We start from the raw sequence: 19310 nt of genomic DNA on the forward strand, positions 1-19310 counted from the left end.
TTTATCCAGAGCCGATGGACACTGCGCAACCTTGTCTGTAAAAGTTCACTGTCCTCTGGAGTCTCACTGGGATGGCAGGTAGGTCCCTTCAACCTATTTTTCTCTTTTTGCAATCCTATAAATGTGCAACTGGGAGCTGTGCCAGGAACAGTTCCAGATTTTAAAGGTTTGTTCTAAGAAACACCTTAACTTCATCCATAATGGTCTTATACTTCATCATAAAAGTAAGTTTAAATTTTTGGCACTCATAAACATCTAATGGACATTTTTAGTTAATATTTGTTATGGGGGCCTTACAAAAACAAAGTATTCTTATTTATAACTAACAAAAGAATAGCTTTTTTTGTACAACTCTGTAGGAAAAATTAGATTAAGAGAATACAGTTTTGGTATAATTCTTTTTTTGCATTGTGCACATCCTGCAAATTCTTTATTTGACGTTGTAGATGTGAATGCCTTCCAGCTGCAGATGAACATCATAGTTGTATTGTAAAAGCTTAATCAGCATGTGCCGGAGTACTTTCCATCGGCACAGCATTGTAGTCTGATCCCGGAATGCAGAGGAAAGGATGATAATTACTTATATACATGTGTAAAGCTTCATAGACATTATTATTATTATTACTCAGTATTTATATAGCACAATCATATTACACAGTGCTGTGCAAAGTGCATGGTCATGTCACTATATCACGTTATTGTTGCCTGAGATGAATGGTTGTGCCTATCTCGAGTGAAAACTTAACATGGTACAGCCGTACTCCGATGTCGTGGCCCCACCCTGGCGAATTGATGAACAACTGAACAGGAATGACCATTGTGTTACCTATGAAAGAGGGAACAGCGGGGTGCTGCTTGCTCGTCTTCCCCATTCTCTCCGTAGAATAGAATGACGCTGAGTGTACAGTGCGTCTTCGTTCATCTGTTACATGAAATGATGAAAGATTGTTTCCAGTGACAGTAATCTGGCATCATTCTGATGTTTGTATGGGGGCTTAGGCATTGTTTCCCTAGGATAAGAAGTGCCTTTGTATATAGATAAATATTTTCCCGGTAGGGTATAATAAAAGGCAAGGCAAAATAATTAAATAGTTTGATTTTACAGGAAAATGTGAAAATACATAGATTTCAGTTTTGATACACTTTATATATGTCAAAAATAGGTTTGAATGCCTATTCATTTTGCTATATAGTAGGTTATAAGTCTGGCTAAAATTATTTACTTAGGCAGCAGGACCATTAAAATGTCATCAGCCATGCTAAAATTGCCAAAAATTTTAGTGTTTTATTATTTTTGTGTACACTGATTTTTACATTTGTAAAAATTCAGTATCTGTATTGATAAAAAAAGTACCTTTTCTAACATCCACCTTTATTTTTAGCCAGTATTAGCCACCTCCATGGATTCTGCCAGCATGAATCCTACTTACCCACATCCAAAGGGCTGCCGTGTTTAGTTTTGCCTGCAAGGTGTATCTTGTGGTTGGAGGGGAGTCTATAGATGGCTATAAGACTTTATTGTGGATGAATGACTTCCTTGCTAGGATAATGTAAACCATTGCCAAAAACCCAGCCCTTCGGATTATGGTAAGTAGGGATTTGTGGAAGGTTCTTTTTTTTTTATAAACATCTGAAAAAAAAAGTATATTTCTATACATCAGAATTAAAATACTTTTATTGAATTCTTAAAAAGTTTTATTTAAACCAATAGTAGTAAGTTGAGTGGGGCCCCATATCTATAGATAATTGCAGAAATAACACGTAAAAAACATGACAAATCTGCAATACACCCAACATTTGTAAAGGGAATTGTGTTGTAAAACAAGTCATTCATAGGCCGGCTTGTATTGTTAGCAAAAGTGACATCCCTATGACATCCTTTCATCCCGCCCATTAACCAGACACAATTGCTATTTTTAAAGACAACCAGTTCAAGGTATATATAAGTATACATAGTAACGAGCGACAAAGTATCTTCAAAGGAATTGTATCAGCAAATGAAGGGCTCTGCAAATATAATCCAAGCACAATGGAAATGAAGTACAGAGATGATCATTGGTATGCATTTTTTTGGATATTTATTTGTCTATAACCTATAAATTTACAATGTTGTAAAGTGAAAAAAAGAACTCCTCATGGTATATAATGCATTTCAAACCACGGGGGTTGATTTACTAAAGGATTATAGGCTTTTCACATTGCAAAGTAAATTATGCTCTGCTGAGGATTGTTTCATTTGTCTTAGTAAATAATACAAAGTTGCGCTAATTTTAATCATTTACTCTTATTTTTTTAGATTGAATATTCTTTGAAAAGTGAACTTTAACCACATTTACTTAGCTAAATATATTGGATCTGATTTATTAAGGCTCTTCAAGGCTGGCAAAGATAGATTATCTATCTAGAACCCTAGATAGAACCCAATATGGATCTGGTCAAGGGTTGAAAACATTTACCAACTAATATCAAATGATTTTAAAGAAATCTAGTTTAGGTTTGTTGTACCTTTAAGTAATGTTGTTCCTTTTTAAATTTAAAACTGAACAAAACCTTCCAATAGACGTATGTGCCTATTGGAAGGTTTCCTTCACCTCCAGTTCAACTGGCAACTGCCAATGAAATTACCGACATCACTCTGTACCCCTGTAACAGTGGTTGCATTGGAAAAGATAATGAACTCCCCTGGGGTCAGGTTGACAATAGAACAGATTTAACATTAGAATAGTATTATTTATGGCTTTTAAAATGGGGATTTAAGTTAAGTAAATATGAAACATTTTTATGTGGTGCTTACATTTTTGAAGAGTCACTTTATGAAGAAATTAGCCTTGCTCTTGCCCAAACCTCTGCTTTGCTTACCACCACATTTTTGTCCTTACCAATAGCAAGTGACGAAACCCTAAGTAGTTTACGTTTGGGTTTAATGGAGAATTAAGCTTGTGGTCATACATTGTGACATCAATGATTGCAATCTTCTGCTTAATAATTCTTCCTGGGCCTTTACTGACAGCAGTCCGTTCAGTATTGCAGAACGTTTGTTCTTAAGATCAGATTTCATTACCTTGGCAGAAGAGAACACATGTTCTACCTCAGCTGTCCCATGGGGAAGGTAAAACCTTGTTTTTGCACATTTTACTAGATATTTAGATATTATTAAATTGTCCTGATGAATAATGCAATTGTGAATCATATCACAACATGAAAGTCATGAAATCTGTCACTTACTATTTAATAAATTCATGCAGTGGGTCAAACTGAGATAGGGAAAAATCCATTTGCAGGTTCCAGTATTATCCTAACTAGTCGTAGATTTATTCTTGTGGGTTTGAGGACAGCCAAAAGATTAATGACTCTGTTTGCAATGGGAATTCTTTTTAATGGCAGTTACAGTACTTTCTTGTGTAAAACCTGGTAATTTGCACCATGATCTGTTGAATAGCTGATCATCTACCATATAAAAATGTTCTTTGGTTTGGTAGTCAATGAAAATACTGTTTGGTATTACAAAGTTTTAACTATTACTGTTAAAAAATGCAATTAGTGCACCATTTTCATATAAAGTCTATGAGTGCACCATTTTTAATGAAGGCTATGAGACCTATCAGTAGCTGGCAGTATTTTAATACATTTAGGTAAAGTAGGGAAACGTCTTTAGATAAGTTTGTTGAATTGTGCAAAATTTGGCAGCACAGCTTGAAGAAAAAAAAATAAACACTTGATGATATGTGTTTTTATGTAATCTGTCTATAGTTACCAAATAGTCTACATCATCACCTGATTGTAATAACTGTACAGTGCATCATATTTATTCAAAATAAGGTTGACCAGTTGTGGAAATCCATCTTGTAGCACTAGGAATCATTACACATTATGCATCCATGAATTCCTGAAATTCATGATAGAATTGTGTGCAAAACAGTTTTGTATATCCCTGCAAAATTGCTGAGATACTTTGCTACAAACAGTTGTAGGTATAGTCAGGCTTCAGCTACACACAATAATGTGAAAAATGAAAGGCTGCAGGGTAGCACAGTTTCCTGGACCCACCATTACACTGGCATCACCTGTACCAAGTGCCATAACCGATTTTAAGAGCATGCCATCTACCAAATACCAAAATATTGTTTAATTGAATTAAAACAGCACAGTGAGATCAAGGGAATAAGACTTGTACTGGGTTTTGCCGGCATCATCATCAACGTAAATGACAACCATTGCATTTTTTGTGGTTGACATATCTGGGTTTTCATCAATAAGTAATAAAAATTGGCAACATCTAAGCATTTGGCTTGCATACTCTTTATTAAACTTGCCAATGACATTTTTATGAACATGGCCTACAAGCGATATTGTGTGCTATCTTTCAGTCTATAAACCAGTCATTCATGTGAATGGTGAGAACGTCTTGCATGAACAATTTTTAATTTAGCTGCACACATTTTTCCTTTAAAAGCTAGCAGTGTTGGATTTGTTTTTTTTTCTAGCAAAGCTAACTATTCCTGGGTTGGCTTTTATAGTGGTTGTATAGATTTATGGCTTGACCTTGCAGCATGGCTATGGACATCATGGACATCATGGACACCACCCACCACCATGTTAATTCTTAATTTCTGTTTGCACCACAATTTTAGATTCAGCATGTGGTTTAAGCAGGTAAATTAGACTTAGATTCCTAAATTCATCATCTGGTTCAAGCATTGAATGCTTCATCCATGAGTCTAAAATAGAAGACAGCCTTATTTTGTTAGGTTGCTTGGCAGTTGGTGGTGAACCTTCCATTTTTACGATGGAGCTGCAGATGGTGCAACCTAAGCCAAACAAATGCCATTTGGTTTGTTTGCATAAACCTACAAACACCAATCTTTGAATGTGTCTCAATTTAAGGTCTATTAACTTTTTTTTTTGGTGTCAGCAATTATGAATTAAACAGCATTTGGGCTAGATCTACAACTAGCACTCCAACCCTTGAATGCTCCAGCTTCACTTTGGCAATTAGCTCCATATGAATGTAACTTATGATCAGCCTTTGAATTGTCTCTTACTTATGGGTGTAAAAGTTACCTATGACCAACACCAGCCCTTTGGGTATCTCCCACTTTTACAAGTAATCTATGACCAACACCAGCCCTAAAATGTGTTGGGATAAACCAAGCCAATAGCTCAATTCTCTTATTTGCAAAAAGGCTATCTGGATTAGGTTACAAAATTCATCAGACGTCTAGTTGTGTTCACACAATGCAATTTACTAAGAGGGAAAAGCTCACCAGTTCCCACTTAGACTATAATGACAATGGTCTGGAAATATCTGAAGCTCCACTTCAATGTTACACAAAACAACCATAACATTATAAGTGAAGAAGAAGAATCCTGGCACTCTTTATTTAGTCATCACAGAAGTTTCTATACTGGGGAATGTGTTCTTGTATGCTAGCACATGAAAACAAAATGATTTACTGCAGATGCCTGAGGCAACTGATAGCCATTAATAAAAACTGATCTACAGAACTGTTTGTACAAAATGAAAGTTGGTGGTGGTTAGAAATTTATCACGCATGAACGGGAAGCTTGCTGTAGCTGGATGGGACTACAACAAAATAATATTAAAAAACACCCATACTATTGTCTGTGTAGTCTATGGCCTTATGAAGTAGGCAACATGAACAATATTGTACGTGTGGTGTGTGGATGATAGGGAAAATATACTGGGTGGGTAGCGTCAATGAGAATGTGTCCCAGGATTTACCCAGGACTATTAGGCAGCATTACTCCGGAACGATGGACTTTCTGGCTAATGGGCGCACAACTGCATTCCAGGTAAATGATCTATAGAAGATATAATTTTCCTGGTCATGCAGCCATGGACCAGTGCTAAGTTAAGGAGAACCAGCAATGGGAATCTAGATAGATATCTTTTCATGGAGGAATATCTATTGAACTTTTTCCCCTTTTAAGCCTGCCATGGTGAAACATCAGATTCCATGCACCTCCATATCCAAAGCCTTGGAAGGACTGTTCATGTGTGTATAGTACTTTATAGGAATAGCCAGTGTTAAAATACAATCTTTATGTGTTTATCAATCACCATCACTTACCCAATGATAGCAACCAGTATACACCTAAATGAAAATCCTTGGATAACCTCAAATTGCAGTGCTTGGGTAAAGGTCATATAAAAGCATTTTTGTGATGCCATAGTAATGTAGTTGGATTAATGACTCGAAATAAACAAACATCTCTCAGAAGGGATATTGAACATAGTTGACTACTGAAGACCGTGGTGTATGGTTATACAGTTGTGTTCTGTGTATTTGTGGTTAATGTGCTTGTTTTGCACTCCTAACTCTCAAGATTTATATCTGTAACAGCTTTTGGAGTTACAAGTTTATTTGCAGTGCATTATACCAAGAACTGTTGGTAAAGTTGCAAAAATATGCTTTTTCTCAAAAAAAATCAAATACCCTGTTTCCCCTATGATAAGGCACTGTCTTATATTTTTTGAAATGCCAAAATATGCCCTAGGTCTTATTTTCAGGGGGATGTCTTATTTTTCCATGAAGAAGACTACAGTACACATTTATTGTTGAAAATCACTCATGTGCCATTCATTGTCCCCTTCTGATCACTCTGTGCCATTGATTGTCCCCCTTCTGATCACTCTGTGCCATTCATTGTCCCCTTCTGATCACTCTGTGCCATTGATTGTCCCCTTTCTGATCACTCATGTGCCATTGATTGTCCCCTTCTGATCACTGACTCGCCGGGTAACAGACTCTGTTAGGGCAGGGATCAGCAGCTTGCTTGTCCTTTGAAGTTACTTTCAGTTTCACTCTGCACTGCAGCCAGCATCGAGGAGTCACACAGAGTCACACAGTATCAGGTATCGGAGGATGTCTTATTTGCGGGGGGTGCTTTATTTTAATTGTTTGAGCAAAAATCGGGTGGGGGGGTGGCTTATTTGATGGGGATGCCTTATCATCGGGGAAACACGGTAGAAATACAGGATCCCTGGAGCATGAACTCATTGAAGTACAGTGGTTATTAAAAACAAAAGGTCATGGAAGGACAGGGTCAGTGGAGTGCAAAAGATCGCTCTCATTGGGACAGAGGGGGTCAGTGATCACATAGGATCACTGGAGCACAAAGGGTCATATAAGTCCAGGCTCACTGGAGCACAAACTCACTGGAACATAAAGCCACTGGAGTACAGAAGTCAAGGGATTAAAAAAAGTCATGGGGCAATTAACTAGAGTCCTAGAAGTGTTTTTTGGAGCATAGTGTTACTGCAGCACAGGGGTCACTGGAGTGCCAAGGTCACAAGAGTGCAAAAATCAATGAAGCAACAGGTTACTAAAGCACAAAGGGGCACTGGAGCACAAAGGGACACTGGAGCACCAGCTCAATGGAACATGAGGCCACTGGAGTATAGAAGTTTCTAGTTCACAAAGAGTCACCGGAGCACAATGTCATTAAAGCATGGGGTCAATGGAGCACGGGGTATCTAAAGCAATAGCAGTGTTACTGGAGCATAGAGTCACTGCAATAGAGGGGTTGCTGGAGTGCTGAAGTCACAGGAGTGCAAAAATCAATAAAGCAAAGGGTTACAAAGACACAGGGTCACTGGAGCACAAAGGGGCGCTGGAGCACAGGGTGGCTGCATTGCTATAAATGTCGCAACTGGACATACATAAATATTACCTAATTATCCTATGATGGAAAAATAGACAAGCAAAAGAGAACATTTATACAGTGGAAAATAACAAAAGAGTTCCAGCTCTGCAGATTTTTTTCTGATGACATTGATCTGTTGGAAAGATAACTTGATTAAAAATTAACACAATTTTCCCATGGAGATCCAACTCAAAGCTGCATGTTTTCCAAACACTTTATTTATATTCAGTTAGGGCCCCTTCAGGCTTATTGCCCCTAATCACTTATTGCCAGCTGTTTTAAGCAAAACTGATAAAGTGCATAGGAAGAGAATGGAGCCATGTAGGAGACTTAAATTATGAGTGCTAGCTCTTTGGGTAATCAATGTCTCTGCTGCCTCTTTTTCTAATAAGTGTTTTTTTTTCCTTTAATTTTATTTTGTGGATTATTCAAGACTAGCAAGTATTTTGAGCTGATGCTCCCCACCATTTATTTTCTGCAAAAGTTCTTTGCAGTGTGAACACACTTAATGTTAGGGGCTCTTTTTTGGCAGGGTAATAATTTTATTTTATATTATTGCAGCACTTTTTGGATTAAACTTCCATTTTAAATGTATTTATTTTTATATATAATTATAATTTGCTAGCTGACTTTTCACAACTATCCGACCGCTACCTAGTTTTAAACTGCCGTACCCTTTAAAGTGTCTTAATTCTTTTTAGTAACGTTCCAGTCTGTGCTCTTTGTCCCTAGCATTTCAATTAATATATTTCTTATTGTTGGTCAGTTTAAACCTGTTATGTCATCTGCGGTCCCCGAATTCTTGTAGTGAAATGTGTAAACTTTCCTGTACTCTTTCCTTTGCAACCTTTTGGCCAAATCTCCCTCATTACAAGTTAGCTGCTTGTAGACAATTTTACACTGCTGTATCTCTGCTGTTTTTATTATTTATTGAAGGATTGATAGAAAATGGGAAGAAGCATGACAATATTGTAATAACAAGGATAGGGACAAGCACAACGAACGACTTCACAATGGCCAATTTCTATCTGTTAGTTGTTGTGAAGTAGTTCATTGTGCTTGTCTCCGTCTTTGTAATTAATATATTATGGTTTTGTTTTACACTCAATGGTATATTATTGTTTGATGAAAAAGCATGTGCTATTGTTAAAGCTACCTAATCATATTTAAGGGCTGCTGTTGCATGTAAGCCAAATCAATTTGTAAAAGAAAACCATCAAAAATGCGACATCAACTAAATGCTCTGCTAGCATACGCTGTTGCTGAGATTGCACTACATCATCCTCCAATTATGTTACTTTAAAATTCTGTGCATTTTCAACTTTGCCCTCAAGCTATATTTAAAGAATCTTTCCCTGCTGTACAGTATTTTTTGGGGATTCGTACATGTCCCCATGGCAGTGCCCAGCTTCCCATGTTTTGTAGAGCAGTGGTCGGACCACTAAATTGGCCCTGGCCAGTGCACCCCCGATTGAGGTCGGGAGAAGGACCCCAAGGGGGGACGCACCGGCCAGAGCCATGGTTCATGTCCCCCATACAGATCCCAGGCTCAGGGAAGTGGGGGCCCACTGTCCCATTACAGGCTTATATTTGCGATGGGAGAGTGGCAGGTTCTGGCATCATGACGTTACAAATGGGGAAGTTTCTTCCCCTTTGAATGACACATGGCTCCCCGCGCATGCTCGCTCTGGAGCTGGCTCCGAAAAGGTTGGCGACCACTATTGTAGAGTGTAGTTTGCGCAACAACTGACAACAAGATTCACCTTGTGGTTTTAGAGATAGGTTAAAGAGATAGGTTTAAGAGAACCAATAAAGCATTTGCCTCTGGAAAAATTCAAGAGAATTGAACCCATTTAATTCAACATGTGTTAAAACAAATGTATTTTTTGCACCCCAACATACTTTAACAATGGCGGGCACAGATCTTACCTCCACCGTGCACCACTATGAACAATGCTCACTGTATTAGAAAAAATAAGAGTGGTATCCATTTTTTAATTTGTGTCAAAGTGCTGCTGTTTCAAAATGAATGGGTTGCCAAAACATAGTCGACACGATAAATACATTGGGTTGATACAGATGTACATGTAAATAAACCTTTTCTCATCAGCAACTCATTATTTCTTTACGTCACACTGATGCCAAGGGCCCATGGACTGTTTTGAGCTCGGAAATTGCAACACAATGCTAGATAATGCTTCCTACATTGTGAGCTACACAATTAGCATGTTGTAGTAATTGCTTAAAATTACACAATTCTTCAAATGATTGTGTTTAATTACTATTTCACATAGAATCATTTTGTAACACACATCACAGCAAACAATGTGTTCCATCTGTGTTGGTTCTTGCAAGATTGTCTTGCCTGGCTAAAAGTGACCCGTCTACTCCCACCTTAATGCAAACAAACACTAGATGATGATAGCTAGCTGCACAATGTGTTGAAAGTAAATTAAGTTTTATGATTTTATGGCCAAGGCACTCAAATCTTCCCAGCGCCTACTCTTCCATGCCAGAACAAAGCTGTTTTTTATGTGCAGTACTGTCAAGTATTGAGCAGGCTTTCTTATATGATATGGTTTGGTGGTTTGCAGCTTGGGCAAGGACAAGGTGTCTATTCATATCCTGCAGCCCTAGTAAAACTTACGTAATATAAAACAGACTTTTCTTTTGCAACAAGGAACTTTTGGTATCTGTTCCCAGGGAAAAGGTAACACCTAGGATCAGTTGGGGCATCATCAATGATCACAGTGACTTTTTAACACATCACAACAACATGATATGTGCCATTCCTTAACACATTGTGTGCCATTCTTTAACAGCAAACCCACTGTTTTATCTAGGTCCAGCTCTGGAAGAGCAAGACTGAATCTACATTATGAAGAGCAATAGCATTTTTAAATATAGATAAAGCTCCATTGGACTCAACATCACCCAAATATATTCTAAGTGCACAGGTGTTAATTGTCCTAGGTTTTTCAGTAAACATAATCTTAAAAAAAATGACAATGTCCTACTAACAGCTGCAGATAGGACACTTGGTCTTAATGTGGAAACAGAGGTCCCTCTGCAGAGATATGGCACACCTTGTACTGAGTCAGACCTATAGCCTAGCAATCAGCACAGCTAATGCTCCCTGATACTTGGAGCGCCTAAACTTTGGCTCGGCAGTGGAATTTCCAGAGTCCTGTAGGAAGACCACTGCTTCTCCACAGACAGCAACGGTCCTGCCACAAATAGCACACAAAGAACTGTAGCCCATGGAACACTTTTTGTTTCAATGCACCAAGAATGTATTAAGATGAATCAAACTGAGAGTTCAGTCAAAACTTGCGCTTCATGTACATAATATCCATCAATCAGAACATTTGCAAAGCTGTTGGAATATCTAATGGTCCAGTGGAAAGAAATGAAGCAAAAGTTTAATTCATATTACATTGAACAATACTTTAAGGAACAGCTGAATACATCATGTATTGTTTTGTATTGGAATATTAAAGCTGTTGGTGAGTATCGTGAAATCTAAAAGCAGATATTCAGATTTAACAGGACTGGTTTTTGTAATGTTGAAGGCATTTTGCAGCATGTCCAAGCTGCTTCATGTGTTCTACCAATGTAGGAAATAACCCAGTATTTATATCTACACAGCATATACACCTTATTCCAAACTACTGATTGTCCAGTGTCTTGCAATTGTGTTAGCAGTTCTCTGTGTGGAATCAAACATTCAGTTGTTCTAGTAATTTGCAATGTGTAAAGTCAGCTTATGGGTTGCGGTAGAACTGGTAAGATGTAGAACAATAAGGACACAGATTTGTGTCATAGGTTCTCATATGTTTCTTTAGGGTTTGATCTAAAACATGTTATTTTATCCAGCATTCAGATTGTCAGATTCAAAGATTTATGTTGATGAGACCATCAAATCGTAATCAAACCCTTCAGCTGGCAGACAGCCTGGAAGAGAACACTTCTCTTAATTCTCTACTTTGTACCATGGTACTATCTCACAACTGTCACATCAGCTCATATATATTCAGGTACATGTCTTCAGATATTAAAAGCATTTCAGGGATATAGTAATAAACTAATAAAACTCCAGGACTATATCAATCAAAAAAGTTCTATCAGAGAACATGGCTCCAATTCCACCTAACCATGATGTAATCTCATCCCACGGTATTGGGAAATGCTTTGCAATTCTGTTCTCAACGGAAATTAAATGATTTGTAACTTTTGATAAAAATACTGATGCAACTTAAAAAAACTATAATAAAACATTGATGATGGTGTTTCATCACATTATGGGCTCTATCTATGCCTGTTCCCGAATTACCCAAAATGTACATGTTAGATTCATACATTGTATAATTGAATCCAATAGGAAAAGTGTATATTTTAAGTAAAAGTTGGCATGGTTTTAGCAAAACCTGGGGAAATATGAAGTGGGGTCACAACATGCACAGGATTACAACTCCCTGCACCCCTTCTTTGTGTCAATTGGGGCCCTGCCCTAAAATGATGTTTTGGTTGGGTGAATCCTGGGTAAACCATTTTTAAAAAGATGCCCATATAGCTTTATCTCCTTCTGAGAACATAGGTTACCAGACTTTTCTGCTGATACTTTAGTTTCTGTATATCTCTTAGAAGAAATGATCGCATTATGGAATAAATAAATTGTAAATGTGTAGATAACAATAGGATTTTATCAAGCATGATCTAAGGGGTCTATTTATAATGGGGCAAAACCCCCTGTTCCCCACAAAGATGGCCTTATTTATACATATGTAAAAGCCATTTATCATTTTGCTCCTTGTTTGGCCATTTTGCCCCTTTTTGGCCATTTTTGAAAGCAGTTATCAGTGGACTCATTGACAGTCTATATGCAGCTTGGCAGCAGTTTAGCATATGAAGAACAACAAAGCCTCACTAAGTAGTTTTGGGAAATCATACTTGGTAAAATAACGTGCAAAACAACATATAAACTGTGAGAATGTATACAAAGTAACCATATAAAAAACAGGAAACACATCCTGAGATGTAAAGTAACAGAAAAAACAACTGATCATTATATATTACCAAACATGTTTCCTTTATGAATTGCCATTAAGTTTTTGATGTCAGTCTTAGAATATATTCAATAATTTCTTGGTCACTTTACATATTAGATTGTGTTTCTTGTTTTATAGATTTTACCTTGTTTGTATATATTCTATATATATCTTGTTTGTGTATATTACATGCACATTTAATGTAACCTATAAACTGTACAGGTCAATTGAAAAACAAAAAAACCTGTTAGGGGAAAAAATATTTTAAAAATATGAAAAAATAAAATTTTTCTGCAAGAGTCATAATCCCTGCTATCATATCTAGAAAAAAATTGCCATCACTTATTCCATTTAAGTTAATGTGATCACCAAATTATGGCAGAGTTTGGTAATTAACACACTATTACCCTGATCACCTTTTATATATATATATATATATATATATATATATATATATATATATATTGTGTATATATGGAACTGACAATCAGATTTTCAAAACCTGAGAACAAAGAAGTGGTATCTGCTAGCCGATCATCACCTTTTGAGAAACAGACCTTTTAGATTTAGGACAAATTCAGGCAGTATGTGCTGTAATACTGCCCATGATTATGGTGTTCTGTAGCTCAAGCACAACCACTTCATTATTAGCTAATTTCTTCAAGTTTCTATACCTGAGAGCGTAACAAATGGCTATTAAGAATGCTAACAAGATTATATGCCTGGAATTTCCCAGCCTTGACATCTTGTGACCCCAGTTTCCAGGCAATTGGGTAAAACTTTAATTTTTCTCTTGTGATAAAGCTAATCACCTACCAGCCAGTATCTAATACAGAGCAAAGTAAAGCTGCTGGCCATATGGTCTTCTGTAAAAAGGCAATGTGCAGACAAGGGTGACCAATCAGTTATTCTGCCCAAAATCTGATCCTTCTTAAAACAATATAAACCTGATTTTTTGGGGTTCAAGACCAGTCTCTCTGCACAATGAAGGGAGCAGCATAGACCTCTTAGATTGTAAGCTCTTCTGGGCAGGGTCCTCTCCTCCTCCTGTGTCACTGTCTGTATCTGTCTGTCATTTGTTACCCCTGGTTAATGGACAGCGCTGCGTAATATGTTGGTGTTATATAAATACAGTGTATTAATAATGATAATATTATTATTAATAATAAAATGATCTTTATCAGAGGATGCTCTGGCAAATTGAAAATGATTCACACTGGATTACTACACAGATCTTAATGTAATGCATACTAAACACTAATATTTAATTTAGGACAAGCATGTTTCCCATATTTAGGCAATAATTACTTATCCCAAAATATAGCTTTAAATACTATTACATGAATATATGTTGGACGATAATATACACTACATACACTACATAGAAATATTCTTCTTAATAATTTTGTGAATAAACAATTGTTTATATATAGTAAGTCAGAATTATATAATATAAAGACAGCAAAGCAGCTGGGTGTAGTTGATATTCGTGAGGACCCATGAAACGTGGTAATACATGGCGTCAATATTTGTATGCAAATCTGGGCTGGATAGTTATTAAACAGAACATTACACAATCAGATCATGATTAAAGATTGTCCAGTTTATAATTAATATAAAATCTTGGAAAATTACTTACCAAAAGCTTAATCATTGTAAAAGTTCAGTTAGTTTGAAACGGATACATTCCTGTAAGTTCACATACATCCAAATCCAAAAATGTCCATGTTGATTCTTCATTTCCATCTATGATAATGTACTATTACTGTTGTCACCCTAGGACAGGAAATGTTTTAAAACTGCAGAATGATTTATTTCTCTAGAGACAAAGCTAGCTGAAAAGAGTGAAACACAGGCACACAAGGTTATCAGCTCACAAGATATCTGTAAAGATCAAAAAGTATTTTTTTCACTTATAAAACAAAGGAATAAGACATTTTATTTTGTATTATTTTTTTTAACACAATTTAAAGGTGTTATTCAAGCAAACTCTAACCCCTTCTTCTACACCTACCCCACACCCCCTATAACTGAGCCACTGTCACATGACTCTCCGGTCCCAAGTTCTTTGCTTGGGTCCTTTTCTGATTGGTAAAAGGCTTTTTGCAGCTGGACAGCCAATAGGAAGTGTCCCTGTCACACAGGCTATGAAGTGGATACTTCCAATTGGATGTCCAGCTGCAAGAGGCTACAAGAGGATTGTTGGAGGCCAACCACTGGATTTGATCCTGGTCGAGAATTTACTGTTCCTAGCACCTCTTTTCAGTAGTAGCAAAGCATTTTAAGGAATCAGCCTGTTGGGACTTCTGTTCTTTAAAAAGGTTCCCAATACAGCACTATCCTAGTGTATACCAGTTACATTCTATTTGGGTATGTAGGTCTTAATAAAGTAGTTGATGTCCATTCCTCTCATTAACCAGTAAAGCTATTTTTGATCACTAAGGATCCAAATTCACTTTTCATTTTCAACAAAGGCCCCAGAAAGACATCACAACAATATTAAAATATTGCCCCCCTAGCTGCCACATTGAAGGACAGACTTCTTATAGAATCCTTGTATACCAAACCCTGAAACATGTTTGAAGAACATCCATATTTTCCTGATTTATTGTTTTTAGACAGTTTTAAAAAATATATTTATTATTGTTTTTGGAACATTAACTTTACTAAACTCATTATGCACATTTATTGTTCTTAAATCTACAGATCTATGGAGTCATTGTTGATGTAAGCCCAGTTGATACACCAACCAAGTCTATACCCAAAGATTTTCCCTGAAAACCAATAGAATGGATGGAAGGCAAGGAAAGAAGAAAGAATTTTGGAGGAGATAGCCAATCCCCAGACCCATAAAGCCAATAAGGTAGTTTTAATTAGTTGTTTTACCAAACAAACAGTAAGAAATTGAACTTTGTAAAATACTGTATGTTCCACCCAATAAATGAATCAAGGGGCCACTTTCTATTATCACCGGCAACCTTGAGGCTCTCCACCTTCATCCTGTACCAATAGAGTTCTTTAAAAGCTGGTCATTGAAGGACAATAGAACAAGAAGGCTTGTGCTAGCCATTTGTCTTGAGGTCCAGCTTTACACACGTTTGGGTTGCTGAGGGTTCACAAATATATTGGTAAAAAGTAAGCAATGGTGAAAAAATTTACAGATGAGCATAAATGATTTGTTAATGGTGTACAATGATTAATGAGAGAGCATAAAGAACAGCTCTTTCTAGCAGTCGTTGTGTTAGAATCAAACAATGTATTTAGGAGATTTTTCATCCAGCTTGTAATTACAGAGGTTAAAGTACACCAAAGAAATTATGAAATAAACATATATACAATAATCAATATTCAAAGAAAACTCAGAACCTGACGCGTTTCGCCATTTCGGCTTCTTCAGGGGAAGAAATCATTGCTTGAAAAGTTATAATTCACCATGGTAAGTGAACAACTTAAATAGGTTTAGCAAATCACCCCCTCTAACTCAGTCCTACTCTTTTTTGTGGCCTCATTGAGGAGATTTTTTTTCATTACTCCACAACTTTGCCGAAAGTGAGGGAAATATTCCCAAGAGAGACGCAGATGACCGTAGCTCTTGCCCACAATATCCTATATGAAATATAAAGTTGTCTGGTGCTGAAATTTCAATTGTGTTACATTATTTATTGTGCATTTACATAGATTTCTCTTTTTTATTGTTGCAGTACCTTGGTTTACTCAATGGATGACCCTGATGGGGATGGAAATTTGACCTACAGGTGCATATTTGAAGAAGACTTCAAGTACATCCTGTTGCCTGTGGCCTATTCAATTGTATTTGCGTTTGGTTTCATCCTTAATGTCATCGCCCTGTACATATTCATCTTCCAGATCCGACCATGGAAAGTGGTCACCATTTTCATGTTCAACCTGGCTCTGTCGGACCTCCTGTACGTCTTGTCTCTTCCACTGCTGGCCTACTATTACTCCAAAGCCAACGACTGGCCATTCTCCGAGCCGCTCTGCAAGATAGTCCGCTTCCTCTTTTACACAAGCCTCTACTGCAGCATTCTCTTCCTCCTCTGCATTAGTTTCTACCGTTTCCTGGCAGTGTGTTATCCCATGCGTTTTTTACAATGGCGCCAGGTGCGATTTGCACGAATTGCCTGTATTAGTATTTGGGTGGTCATCGTTATCATTCAGTCGCCTATATTTTATTTCGTATCCACCAGCCCGATGGAAGACAGCACCGTCTGTCATGACACATCAGGCGCCGAACTCTTTGACCAGTTTGTTGTTTACAATACGGTGACTTTGATTTTGCTTTTTTGCATCCCCTTCACAGTCCTCATCATTTGCAACTGCTTCATGATTTACGTGCTTGTAACACCAACGGTGGAATCCACACAAGCAACCAAATCCAAGAGGAAGTCGGTCAAAATAATCATTACGGTCCTGGTGGTTTTCATCACTTGTTTCTTGCCGTACCACGTCACCCGTACGCTCTACTACTACTTCCGTTATGACGACAGCGCTCCCTGTCCTACTATGGATGCTATTAATGCAGCATACAAATCCACACGACCTTTTGCCAGCGTCAATAGTTGCATCGACCCAGTGTTGTACTTTTTGGTTTGGAGGTTCCGCTTGGTCTGGAACAGGAGGAGAAACTAAAAAGTTGACTTTGAGAGGAGAATGCACCACCAGTAATATTTCTGATGGACCAAACTGAACTGGACTGACTTTTTTAAGGTATTTATCAAAAAGGACCACACGTAACACGTAACATCAGGCAGATAAAAGTACTATTTTGTCTCTTAAAGTATTATTGTCCCTATGTGGGCAAAATTAAACTCTATCACTGTTGCCTTTCATAGGGAATAAAATGCAGGTCATGGTCTTAAGTAGTACTTTGACCCCAGCAGAGTGGATAAGTGTAGAGTCCCTATGTTTTACATTTGCCCCAACTGTAATTATTGGGATAGTTCTTCATATTATCTTCTTAAAACCTCCTGCAGAGAAGACCTTTGATTTGTATTGGGGATATGAATTGTCTGCCAATCATGCTCAGTTCTGTCTAACCATGAAAGCTTGTTGACAGGAACACAATCTTACATTTCCAGAAACATTCCCTGGTGCAGAATCTTCCAGGGCAATGTATTTCAATGGTGGTAATTAGTTCTCCACTAAGGAATCATTGATTTACTGCTTTATAAATAGACTCCATAGTTTGCTGCTGCTTATTTGGTCATCACATGGGGGCTCTTATTCCTATACCAATATAGAGAATATGCTGTTAATCATCTAGACATTTGTTACAAAAAACAATCATACACATATTAATTAAATACAAGAGCCATGTATTATTTCAGGAGTCTTAAAGGTTTAAAGCAGCAAATGTGGCATTCACTAAAACATCCCCTGGTGGAGAATCTTCCAGGTCCATGTGTTCTCAACTGCAGTAATTGTTTCTCCACTAGAGAATGTTTTAGTTATCAAAGCTTTAAAAATGGACCGCTTAGCGTCCTTGCTGTATTTGTTCTAGATCTGTGCAGTAATTCAGCATGTGCAACTTCTGTGGAGGAGATTCCTTTTCTTTGAGCAGGATGCAAGTGAAGGGGTTATCTATTCCCTTTTACAGTCCATAGAAGCCATTCTCAACCAAAGTTCGGTAAAGTCCCAGAGCACTGGAGGGCAAAGCCAACAGTAGCAGAAATGACCTGGGGCCCGTCCACCAAACTGACTTGGGGCCCCTGAGGGGATCCAGGGCCTTCATCCAGGGCACAGGCAACAGGTCCACATGCAAGGCACAGTAATCATATAGTTGCTTCTTTACAAGGTAGAATCTGATGTAGAAAGGCTGTTGTATATGGATTTACATCTTTGTGGCTATTGAGGAATGTATGTAAATAAATGTGTTTCTGCCCAAACCTCAGACTTATTATGTAATAAATAAATAAATATTTGTGTAAATAATTTTGATGCATGTTTTAAATGCTTGCCTCTATGTATAGTTTGTAAATATATGTGTATATAGTAGCAGGTATATTATATATGCAGAATTTCTTCCTAGTTAAAAGTGATTGTGCTTTATTATTTCTCTTTATAAAAACTATATAAATATTCCATAACTATTTTACCAGTCTGGAAACAAAAAATTCTTCATGTTACTCAAAGAATAAATCTGTGCTGGGATTACTAATTCCTTATTATGTAAGTGGCCACTGAAATGTAAATCTTTCATTCTGTACATTAAATAAATCATCAAAAAATGAGACAGCAAGCATGCAAAACCAAAACATGAACAAAAGATGAAACCTGAATGTATTTGCTGACACTTACTGTACCTTTAGACCTTAAATCCTGGGGAACGTTTTATAATTCTACATACATCTGTAAATGTTAATTATCCACAGGTGGAAAATTGTAATTTAGTTTTATTGAGTCTTGAAATATCTGAGAATGGTTACACTTTTATTTGTAGGCTGTTGGCTATAGTCCAGGTATGATGTTAGGTGCAGTCCAGGTGTAGTCTTGGAGCAGTCCAGGTATGATGTTAGGTGCAGTCCAGGTGCAGTGTTGGTGCAGTCCAGGTATGATGTTAGGTGCAGTCCAGGT

General features: G+C 37.3%; 1 protein-coding gene across 3 annotated transcripts; it reads left to right on the top strand.

Moving 5' to 3' along the window:
* Positions 1-11: 11 nt before the first annotated feature.
* Positions 12-18668, top strand: LOC140324263 (P2Y purinoceptor 2-like). 3 transcript variants are annotated; one of them, XM_072402010.1, is made up of 3 exons: positions 12-78; positions 15423-15579; positions 16418-18668. In XM_072402010.1, exon 3 carries the CDS (start codon positions 16434-16436, stop codon positions 17364-17366), a length of 933 nt encoding a protein of 310 aa, XP_072258111.1. In that variant the 5' UTR covers positions 12-78; positions 15423-15579; positions 16418-16433; the 3' UTR covers positions 17367-18668. The 3 variants fall into 3 exon arrangements, with proteins under 3 accessions (XP_072258111.1, XP_072258118.1, XP_072258103.1); XM_072402017.1 differs by lacking the exon at positions 12-78 and adding an exon at positions 203-224; XM_072402002.1 differs by lacking the exon at positions 12-78 and adding an exon at positions 2961-3109.
* The last annotated feature ends 642 nt before the right edge of the window (positions 18669-19310 follow it).

This window comes from Pyxicephalus adspersus, chromosome 1 (assembly GCF_032062135.1).
Source record: "Pyxicephalus adspersus chromosome 1, UCB_Pads_2.0, whole genome shotgun sequence".
Lineage (NCBI taxonomy): Eukaryota > Metazoa > Chordata > Amphibia > Anura > Pyxicephalidae > Pyxicephalus > Pyxicephalus adspersus.

Excerpts from the sequence above, each read along its gene's own strand:
- LOC140324263 (XM_072402010.1), top strand. The coding sequence starts at position 16,434 with ATGGATGACCCTGATGGGGATGGAAATTTGACCTACAGGTGCATATTT.